At 41.7% G+C, this 11,410-nt stretch overlaps 1 protein-coding gene across 4 annotated transcripts; it reads right to left on the bottom strand.

The window, feature by feature from the left end:
- Positions 1-604: 604 nt before the first annotated feature.
- On the bottom strand, positions 605-4,403 carry LOC127316468 (uncharacterized). Of its 4 annotated transcripts, none has more exons than XM_051346864.2 (10): positions 4,343-4,403; positions 4,177-4,261; positions 3,532-3,669; positions 3,333-3,429; positions 3,130-3,252; positions 2,947-3,028; positions 1,599-1,719; positions 1,370-1,527; positions 1,096-1,277; positions 605-1,009 (listed from the first exon to the last, which is right to left on the bottom strand). In XM_051346864.2, the coding sequence occupies exons 5-10, from the start codon at positions 3,158-3,160 to the stop codon at positions 861-863; spliced, it is 723 nt and encodes a 240-aa protein (XP_051202824.1). In that variant the 5' UTR covers positions 3,161-3,252; positions 3,333-3,429; positions 3,532-3,669; positions 4,177-4,261; positions 4,343-4,403; the 3' UTR covers positions 605-860. The 4 variants fall into 4 exon arrangements, with proteins under 4 accessions (XP_051202824.1, XP_051202827.1, XP_051202828.1 ...); XM_051346867.2 differs by having other exon boundaries at positions 3,532-3,662; XM_051346868.2 differs by lacking the exon at positions 3,532-3,669.
- Positions 4,404-11,410: the final 7,007 nt, after the last annotated feature.

The raw sequence follows: 11,410 nt of genomic DNA, 5'->3' as shown, positions 1-11,410 counted from the left end.
GAGTGTCTGTGCTTCCCACGAGGCCCAGCTGGTATGCGACGGCCCTCGCAGGGCACTGAATAACACACGCTCCATACGGCAGGCGAACGAAGAGGTCGGACCAACTGAAGCCGCTGATCGCGTCCTCACCGGCTGGATGGACCACCTGGTACATGCCCTCGACAGGTTCCGTCGTCGTCGCCCGTAGGCATCACGGCGCGCGCACAGAGTAATGGACACCTAAGTACACGGACAGTTCATATGCGCATAGCCGACGCCACACATGTAATCTTTGCAGCAGCAATTATCATACTTTATAGGTTCACATGTAAGCAGCTGTGAAAAATCCCTGTAAGCGTTTGTATTGATATTAAACGAAGCACCTGTGGCAAATCCTTTATACAACTTCCTTTCATAGTCACCTAAGATCAGTAAGAACGGTAGGATGGACCACAGCCTTCTGCAGAAACTAACACCAAAACGAACTGATGGAATCTGTCTCTCTGCTTCTCACGCTTGCAAAATACCAGCCAGCCATCAAGTAAAGCCTCTTCGCATAGTATTTTTCTATTTTCGCACAAATCATTCAACTGAAGGTGAGAGTGTACAACCAAATAAGAGGACATAACTACTCTGAGTTCCCTCTAAATCAAGAAAAATACCAAACCACATTAACCTACAGTTTGTTCTGCCATACCTCGCATACATACAGTGATACAATACACACAAGGGCGTGCAGAAAATCACAAAGCCACATAAACCATGCATCAGCTTCCACATAAAGCGATACATCGTCCTAATTACAGAACAGCAAAAGCACACCTCACGCGACTAAACCCGTGTATTAAACGACACACCAACACACCTGCCACAGCCGACCATCAGCCCCAAAACACACCTGCATCCTCCCTTAAGTCGGCTGAATCTAACACACCTACGAACAGACTAAAACCAGTGCAAAAAAGCGCACTGGCAATCGTCCACAAACATGAGCACATGGACACATCTATGACAGACAACATCTGCATACCTGCAAATACAAAACAACGAAACTCATGAACGTCGACAACAGAGAAAAGAACAAACACCTGAAGAATGATAAAACACAGGATATACCTCCTAGTCCACACTGTCCAATCCTAGTTCGTCGTCGCCCTGCGCTAGGTTCACCAACTCCCTTCCATACGTCCAGACAACACACTACCATCACCTGCCTCTTTAACCTTAGAAAAAGGAAGCACATCGTCATACCGAAACCCCGTCTCCAGACGCCAAAAATGACGCAGGGAACACAAAACCTATAAAACAACACCAAAAATGATGCCAACTTTATCAAAAATACCATGCGAAAAGAAGCGACAGAAATGGATCCGTCACAATGGACACTGACCTTGGGCTTGCACTCTTGCAAGAACACCTTTCTCTCCTACACCTATAGACAGATCCTTCCTCATACGCCTTACAATTACAATCATCACATGACAAGAACCACCATCCTTTGTTAGGCTGGACACCATCAATCACAATCTTGCTCCGAAATCTCTTGCCCTGCAGAAATGACATGGCATCAACATCCCAACGCACATAACTGAGGAAACTCGGGATCACAAACTGCATACCGATGCAACATGCGGGTTCATAGCAGACATCTCTGGCACGGTGACGACCTGAATCTCGTCACACTCATATCGCCGACCCCTTTCCATAATAAGCTCAATTGGATAATGAGATCCTACCAGCCTGCATATGACAAACCGACAACAGAAGAGTAACGAACTAAAAACTGCAAATAAAAAAATCTGATGATCTTGTATTATAGGAACACCACTCAAAAAACACAGAATAGTAACCTTCTCGTGCACGCCAGTGCCTCTTTAAAGAAACCAAGAGTAATTCTCGTAAGAAACGTAAAACAGACAACACAAAACGAATATGGTAACAGTATAAAATGTAGTTTAATGCAGAAAACCCTAGCCACTAATAAACATTCTCTACTAACTGCGGCTCACATCCTTCTTTCTAAGCAACCACCAAGGACTAACTTTATCACACTCTATTCACTTAATTTTTTCGACAACACACCAAACATCCTACTCTCACAATAAGCCTTACTAACTATGAAACATAACGCCACTAACATATGAATTAAACAAACTGGTAAAATACACTCTCATTTGTTCAAAATATTTGCAGCACCTAAACGATTCTCCAAATCTAACTATGACCCAACTATATATGCATTTCCTAACTTCTTTCATAGACAATAATAAAACGCCCTACTACAAACAAACCATATATGGCATACTGTATCTCTGCTAAGGAAACATAGCCTAAACTTTTCCACGACCTTATGGATTTACCAACTGCACACACATTTAACAACCCTTATTACCAATCAGATCACGATGGCTTACCAAAACAAATTGTAAGCATCAAAATGTCAATAAATATCATACCAGCATCAACTAACAGGTAATATCAAGCAAGTAATATAGATAATCAGAACTGCCCGTCACCAAGAAGCAATATTCCTCAAAAAATAGAGAACCTACCTAAAAAATAGCCACAGCTCCCACAGACTCGCTAAGTGTCCCAAAGTTCAATTTCTAATTTATGAAATTAATCCTCGCAACATAGATCTTATTCCTGTCTCCACATATCTGATATATATACACCTCTTTTAACCGCATCTACAAGAGCGAGCCATAAAACAGAACAAACTACAGGATTTATCAGATGCGGTCTACAGGGCACATTACCCAAAAGCAAAACACCAGGACACAAATCACTTCTACGAAGCCCCTCCTCAACATCCACCAAAAACAACAAAAAACGCAGTTGAGAAAGAAAAAAAAAACCAGCTACAGTGACCAACCCCCCTACAATACAAAGCAAAGAACATATAGATCCTAGTAAATTGAAAATCAAAAGAAACCACAACATGTGAGAAAAGTAAAGATTCAATACCTATCACGCAAAGTGACAATATCCGAGATATCCATGTTGATGCAAACCTGAGATCCATAGCTAGCAGATAGCTCGAGCATAGCTATAACAACCATAAGGAAAACAGATTTAACGCATTATTAATTCGGTATCCACAAGCTCAACACTCTCAAAGAAACAAAAAACAGAGGCATCCGAACATACAATCTTGCTTTTTATGGGTGCACCCCATCATTAAAGCAACCACAGGCTCTCTAGAACTATCCTCTATCAAACGACCCGAATCTATGGCCTCCGCATTTCTTCCCCACAGCTGTCGCAGTATCCCTGCAGCATGGAAAATATAGTCAGCACATATAAGTAAGCAGCATGTTAACACGACAGAGACAGAGACAGAGACCACAAACCGTGTATCTGTAAGGCAGAGAGTGCACTTAGAAGTAGAATGTCCCTTCACATCGATGCTCACAAGGGAAGAAACACCTGTCACTACGCCAATCACATCTACAATTACAGAAAAACAAGTCACCATAGTTGAATAACAGCTACACAAATAACATGACAAAAATGTCCCACAGATAATAGCTACGATCGCACATAAATCACCTGCAAGATAAGTCTTATCACCCACGTTTGCAAGTATGTTCTGAAACAATCTAAGCTTGTAAGCATAGCGAGGCAGGCTAAACCAGGTTCCTACCTCTCCAGATAAGCATAACAAAACCATAATCACCAGCCTGCAACCTAAATTCAGCAGAATGAAAAGTAGCATATTTATTTTCATAAAAGCACACATTAGCTGACAAGTCGTAACTGTAGGCTCGATTTCAGGCACATCAACTAAAACGCACAACACCTTTACCCCACGTGCATTGTATTAGGACAGCTTAGAATGTAGCAGATGGACAATAAAAACATGAATCTGGCATGCATTATATTAGGGGTGGAAATACAGGCAGATCAGCACACAAATCCAACTAAGCCGGTCAACAACTTCGTACAGAGAAAAACATATACAGGAACCACATCGATACAGGTGCCGCCCTACAGTACAACTCCTAACTTAATCAGCCTTTTCTCGCTTCAATGATGCCGTGAGGTAGTACGATTCTACGAATCATATCTCAGGTAGTAAAACGTAGCAGCATCTCAGAGGGGAAAAGGATCTTATTACAAATAACAGATAGCAGCACGCACATAAATCATCCAAAAAAGAAAGAGGAAAATCTCAAGAAGAAGGAAGGTACGTACCTCAGGGAAACCAGCCGGCCGCGCCGGCCGCGCCGGCCGAACGAACAGGCGAAGGGATCCCACCAAAGAACCAGCCCCTCCAGACCTAGATCGCCGAAATAATAGCGTGATTAGCAAAAAAAGGAAACGCCAGAAGAGCAAAGGAACCGCAGCAGGCAAGATCAACCAGCGGAGAATCGGCCGGAATTGAGACGAAATCTAGCACGCGAAGAGGGAAGAACATGGTCGGTCAAACCTCCACCCCACGCCGACGGAAGAGATAAACCAGGCCCGAACAGAACACACGGCAACCATGCAGAAGCGGGTCAGACCCGAATGGAAGCCCATACACTGACTATGGGCCCCACTGCACCGTCCAAACGCTGAGAAAGCTGGGATTGCAACGGCCTTAACTCTTTTTAAAGAATTTGGATTACTGCGCAGAAACAGAATTTTTTGCTGTCACGAATTTAGGCCTAATTCTCTGTAGGTAACTCAGAAAATTATGCCAATTTACGTGAGTGATCCACAGATATGTACGCAACTTTCATTCAATTTGAGCATTTTCATTTGAGCAAGTCTGGTGCCTCTTAGAAATTCATCTTTACGAACTGTTCTGTTTTGACAGATTCTGCCTTTTATTTCGCATTGCCTGTTTTGCTATGCTTGATGGATTTTTCTATTCCATTAACTTTCAGTAGCTTTGTGCAATGTCCACAAGTGTTAAGAATGATTATGTCACCTCTGAACATGTGAATTTTGATTATGCACTAACCCTCTAATGAGTTGTTTTGAGTTTGGTGTGGAGGAAGTTTTCAAGGATCAAGAGAGGAGGATGATACAATATGATCAAGGAGAGTGAAAGCTCTAAGCTTGGGGATGCCCCGGTGGTTCACCCCTGCATATTTCAAGAAGACTCAAGCGTCTAAGCTTGGGGATGCCCAAGGCATCCCCTTCTTCATCGACAACATTATCAGGTTCCTCTAGTGAAACTATATTTTTATTCCATCACATCTTATGCACTTTGCTTGGAGCGTCGGTTTGTTTTTGTTTTTGTTTTGTTTGAATAAAGTGGATCCTAGCATTCATTGTGTGGGAGAGAGACACGCTCCGCTGTTGCATATGGACAAATATGTCCTTAGGCTTTACTCATAATATTCATGGCGAAGGTTGAATCTTCTTCGTTAAATTGTTATATTGTTGGAAACGGGAAATGCTACATGTAGTAATTGGTAAAATGTCTTGGGTAATTTGATACTTGGAAATTGTTGTGCTCATGTTTAAGCTCTTGCATCATATGCTTTGCACCTATTAATGAAGAAATACATAGAGCTTGCTAAAATTTGGTTTGCATAATTGGTCTCTCTAAGGTCTAGATAATTTCTAGTAAGGATTGAACAACAAGGAAGACGGTGTAGAGTCTTATAATGTTTATAATATGTCTTTTATGTAAGTTTTGCTGCATCGCTTCATACTTGTGTTTGTTTTAAATAACCTTGCTAGCCTAAACCTTGTATCGAGAGGGAATACTTCTCATGCATCCAAAATCCTTGAGCCAACCACTATGCCATTTATGTCCACCATACCTACCTACTACATGGTATTTCTCCGCCATTCCAAAGTAAATTGCTTGAGTGCTACCTTTAAAATTTCTATCCTCTACCTTTGCAATATATAGCTCATGGGAAAAATAGCCTAAAAACTATTGTGGTATTGAATATGTACTTATGCACTTTATCTCTTATTAAGTTGCTTGTTGTGCGATAACCATGTTCCTGGGGACGCCATAAACTACTCTTTGTTGAATATCATGTGAGTTTCTATGCATGTCCATCTTGTCTGAAGTAAGGGCGATTTACCACTAGTTGAATGGTTAGAGCATGCATAATGTTAGAGAAGAACATTGGGCCGCTAACTAAAACCATGAATCATGGTGGAAGTTTCCGTTTTGGACAAATATCCTCAATCTCATATGAGAACATTAATTGTTGCTAATTTCTTATGCATTAAAGAGGAGTCCATTATCTGTTGTCTATGTAGTCCCTGTATGGATGTCTAAGTTGAGAATAATCAAAAGCGAGAAATCCAATGCGAGCTTTCTCCTTAGACCTTTGTACAGGCGGCATAGAGGTACCCCTTTGTGACACTTGGTTAAAACATATGTATTGCGATGATAATCCAGGTAATCCGAGCTAATTAGGACAAGGTGTGGGCACTATTAGTATACTATGCATGAGGCTTGCAACTTGTAGGATATAATTTACATGATCCATATGCTTTATTACTACCGTTGACAAAATTGTTTCTTGTTTTCAAAACCAAAGCTCTAGCACAAATATAGCAATCAATGCTTCCCTCTGCGAAGGGCCTTTCTTTTACTTTTATGTTGAGTCAGTTCACCTATTTCTCTCCACCTCAAGAAGCAAACACTTGTGTGAACTGTGCATTGATTCCTACATACTTGCATATTGCACTTGTTATATTACTTTATATTGACAATATCCATGAGATATACATGTTATAAGTTGAAAGCAACCGCTGAAACTTAATCTTCCTTTGTTTTGCTTCAATGCTTTTACTTCGAATTATTGCTTTATGAGTTAACTCTTATGCAAGACTTATTGATGCTTGTCTTGAAAGTACTATTCATGAAAAGTCTTTGCTATATGATTCATTTGTTTACTCATTACATTACCATTGTTTCGAATCGCTGCATTCATTACATGTGCTTACAATAGTATTGATCAAGATTATGATAGCATGTCACTTCAGAAATTATCTTTGTTATCGTTTACCTACTCGGGACGAGCAGGAACTAAGCTTGGGGATGCTGATACGTCTCCAACGTATCGATAATTTCTTATGTTCCATGCCACATTATTGATGATACCTACATGTTTTATGCATACTTAAATTCTAAAGGAAATTGGTACTGAAATGCCACAGTTTCTAGATCGCACAGCTGAGGGTGATAAATCCGCTCAAGCCGAGAAGCTGAAAGGCCTAGTTGAGATGATTGGAGGCACCGCTGCCCCTCTTCAGACAGGAGAAGAGGTGGAGAAAAGAAAGAGGCTAGCAGGCCCTACTGATAAAGACAGTGATGAGGAAGATGTACAGCCAACAAAGAGAAGAAAAACAAAGAAAGAGCTAGCTGAAGAAAAAGAGGCTCGCAAGAAAGAAGTCAAGATCGAAATCGAAGCCTATGTCATATTTATGCATTTTCCGGCACTAACCTATTAACGAGATGCCGAAGAGCCAGTTGTTGTTTTCTGCTGTTTTTGGTTTCAGAAATCCTAGTAAGGAAATATTCTCGGAATTGGACGAAATCAACGCCGAGGGGCATATTTTTCCACGAAGTTTCCAGAAGACCGAAGAGGATACGAAGTGGGGCCACTAGGTGGCCAGACACCAGGGCGGCGCGGCCCAAGCCCTGGCCGTGCCGGCCTGTTGTGTGGGGCCCTCGTGTGGCCCCCTGACCTATCTCCTCCGCCTACTTAAAGCCTTCGTCGCGAAACCCCCAGTACCGAGAGCCACGATATGGAAAACCTTCCAGAGATGCCGCCGCCGCCAATCCCATCTCGGGGGATTCAGGAGATCGCCTCCGGCACCCTGCCGGAGAGGGGAATCATCTCCCGGAGGACTCTTCACCGCCATGGTCGCCTCCGGAGTGATGAGTGAGTAGTTCACCCCTGGACTATGGGTCCATAGCAGTAGCTAGATGGTCGTCTTCTCCTAATTGTGCTTCATTATCGGGTCTTGTGAGCTGCCTAACATGATCAAGATCATCTATCTGTAATGCTATATGTTGTGTTTGTTGGGATCCGATGGATAGAGAATACTATGTTATGTTGATTATCAATCTATTACCTATGTGTTGTTTATGATCTTGCATGCTCTCCGTTGTTAGTAGAGGCTCTGGCCAAGTTTTTGCTAGTAACTCCAAGAGGGAGTATTTATGCTCGATAGTGGGTTCATACCTCCATTAAATCTGGGACAGTGACAGAAAGTTCTAAGGTTGTGGATGTGTTGTTGCCACTAGGGATAAAACATCGATGCTATGTCTAAGGATGTAGTTGTTGATTACATTACGTATCATACTTAATGCAATTGTCTGTTGTTTGCAACTTAATACTGGAAGGGGTTCGGATGATAACCTGAAGGTGGACTTTTTAGGCATAGATGCATGCTGGATAGCGGTCTATGTACTTTGTCGTAATGCCCAATTAAATCTCACTATACTCATCATATCATGTATGTGCATGGTCATGCCCTCTTTATTTGTCAATTGCCCAACTGTAATTTGTTCACCCAACATGCTTATTCTTATCGGAGAGACGCCTCTAGTGAACTGTGGACCCCGGTCCATTCTTTTACATCGAATACAATCTACTGCAATACTTGTTCTACTGTGTTCTGCAAACAATCATCATCCACACTATACATCTAATCCTTTGTTACAGCAAGCCGGTGAGATTGACAACCTCACTGTCACGTTGGGGCAAAGTAATTTGGTTGTGTTGTGCAGGTTCCACGTTGGCGCCGGAATCCCTGGTGTTGCGCCGCACTACACTCCGCCGCCATCAACCTTCGACGTGCTTCTTGGCTCCTACTGGTTCGATAAACCTTGGTTTCTTACTGAGGGAAACTTACTGTTGTACGCATCACACCTTCCTCTTGGGGTTCCCAACGGACGCGTGTTGAACGGAAAGACATACGTCAACTACGCGCAGCACTGACCTAAATCTTCGATACGGAAAAGCCACGGTACGAGAAACCTTCCAGAGCCGCCGCCATCGCGAAGCCAAGATCTGGGGGACAGGAGTCTCTGTTCCGGCACGCCGCCGGGACGGGGAAGTGCCCCCGGAAGGCTCCTCCATCGACACCACCGTCATCTTCATCAACGCTGCTGTCTCCCATGAGGAGGGAGTAGTTCTCCCCCGGGGCTGAGGGCTCCGCTGTAGCTATGTGGTTCATCTCTCTCTTTATGTGATCTAGTTGAATATTATCTATGTGCTACTCTAGTGATGTTATTAAAGTAGTCTATTCCTCCTCCACGGTGTAATGGTGACAGTGTGTGCATCGTGTAGTACTTGGCGTAGGTTATGATTGTAATCTCTTGTAGATTATGAAGTTAATTATTGCTATGATAGTATTGATGTGATCTATGCCTCCTTCATAGTGTGATGGTGACAGTGTGCATGCTATGTTAGTTCTCGGTGTAATTGTGCTGATCTATCTTGTACTCTAAGGTTATTTAAACATGAATATCGAATATTGTGGAGCTTGTTAACTCCGGCATTGAGGGTTCGTGTAATCCTACACAATTAGTGGTGTTCATCATCCAACAACAGAGTGTAGAGTGGTTCTATTATGTGATCATTGTTGAGAGTGTCCACTAGTGAAAGCAGGATCCCTAGGCCTTGCTTCCAAGCATCGAATCTCCGTTTGTTTATTGTTTTGTTGCATGTTTACCCGCTACCATATTTTATTCAGATTGCTATTACTACTCATATACATCCATATTACTTGCATCTCACTATCTCTTCGCCGAACTAGTGCACCTATACATCTGACAAGTGTATTAGGTGTGTTGGGGACACAAGAGACTTCTTGTATCGTGATTGCAGGGTTGCTTGAGAGGGATATCTTTGACCTCTTCCTCCCTGAGTTCGATAAACCTTGGGTGATCCACTTAAGGGAAACTTGTTGCTGTTCTACAAACCTCTGCTCTTGGAGGCCCAACACTGTCTACAAGAATAGAAGCACCCGTAGACATCAGAGACAACCCATTATTTTACTACAGCAATTTTTGTTTTATATTTGTGTCTTGGAAGTTGTTACTACTGTAGCAACCTCTCCTTATCTTTATTTTATTGCATTGTTGTGCCAAGTAAAGTCTTTGATAGTAAGGTTGATACTAGATTTGGATTACTGCGCAGAAACAGATTTCTTGCTGTCACGAATTTGAGTAGGCCTCTCTGTAGGTAACTCAGAAAAATCTGCCAATTTTCATGTGTGATCCTGAGATATGTACGCAACTTTCATTTAATTTGAGATTTTTCATCTGAACATGTTAAGTGCCTCTAAAATATTCGTCTTTACGGACTGTTCTGTTTTGACAGATTCTGCCTTTTATTTCACATTGCATCTTTTGCTATGTTGAATGGATTTCTTTGTTCCATTAACTTTCAGTAGATTTGTGCAATGTCCAGAAGTGTTAAGAAATATTATGTCACCTTTGAATATGTGAATTTTTGATTATGCACTAACCCTCTAATGAGTTTGTTTCGAGTTTGGTGTGGAGGAAGTTTTCAAGGGTCAAGAGAGGAGGATGATACAATATGATCAAGAAGAGTGAAAAGTCTAAGCTTGGGGATGCCCCCGCGGTTCATCCCTGCATATTTCAAGAAGACTCAAGCATCTAAGCTTGGGGATGCCCAAGGCATCCCCTTCTTCATCGACAACTTATCAGGTCACCTCTAGTGAAACTATATTTTTATTCCGTCACATCTTATGTGCTTTACTTCGAGCGTCTGTATGTTTTTATTTTTGTTTTTGTTTGAATAAAATCGGATCCTAGCATTCTTTGTTTGGCAGAAAGACACGCTTCGCTCGTTCATATGAACACTGGTGTTCTTAGCTTTACTTTTAATGTTCATGGCAAATGTTGAAACTGCTTCGTTCATTGTTATTTGGTTGGAAACAGAAAATGCTTCATGTGGTAATTGGTATATTGTCTTGAATAATTTGATACTTGGCAATTGTTTTGCTCAAATAGATCATGTTTAAGCTCTTGCATCATGTACTTTGCACCTATTAATGAAGAACTACCATAGAGCTTGTTGAAATTTGGTTTGCATGATTGGTCTCTCTAAATTCTAGATATTTTCTGGTGAAGTGTTTGAACAACAAGGAAGACAGTGTAGAGTCTTATAATGCTTGAAATTTGTTCTTATATAAGTTTTGTTGTACCGGTTCATACTTGTGTTTGCTTCGAACAACCTTGCTAGCCAAAGCCTTGTACTGAGAGGGAATTCTTCTCGTGCATCCAAAACCTTGAGCCAAAACCTATGCCATTTGTGTCCACCATACCTACCTACTATGTGGTATTTATCTGCCATTCCAAAGTAAATTGGTTAGAGTGCTACCTTTAAAATTTCATTCCTTGTCTTTGCAATATATAGCTCATGGGAAAATAGCTTAAAAACTATTGTGGTAAAGAATATGTAGCTTATGTATCTTATTTCTTATAAGT

This window comes from Lolium perenne, chromosome 7, assembly GCF_019359855.2.
Source record: "Lolium perenne isolate Kyuss_39 chromosome 7, Kyuss_2.0, whole genome shotgun sequence".
Classification (NCBI taxonomy): Eukaryota; Viridiplantae; Streptophyta; class Magnoliopsida; order Poales; family Poaceae; genus Lolium; species Lolium perenne.
Note: the sequence above shows the minus strand (reverse complement) of the source record. Positions and strands in the feature narration are given on the sequence as shown.

What these genes read in the sequence shown, in the direction of transcription:
- LOC127316468 (XM_051346864.2), bottom strand. Translation starts at nt 3,160, where the DNA reads ATGATGGGGTGCACCCATAAAAAGCAAGATT. An exon ending in TGCAAGAGTGCAAGCCCAAG is followed by an intron (nt 1,278 to 1,369) that starts GTCAGTGTCCAT and finishes GTTGTTTTATAG; the next exon opens with GTTTTGTGTTCCCTGCGTCA. An exon ending in TGGACAGTGTGGACTAGGAG is followed by an intron (nt 1,010 to 1,095) that starts GTATATCCTGTG and finishes TTGTATTTGCAG; the next exon opens with GTATGCAGATGTTGTCTGTC.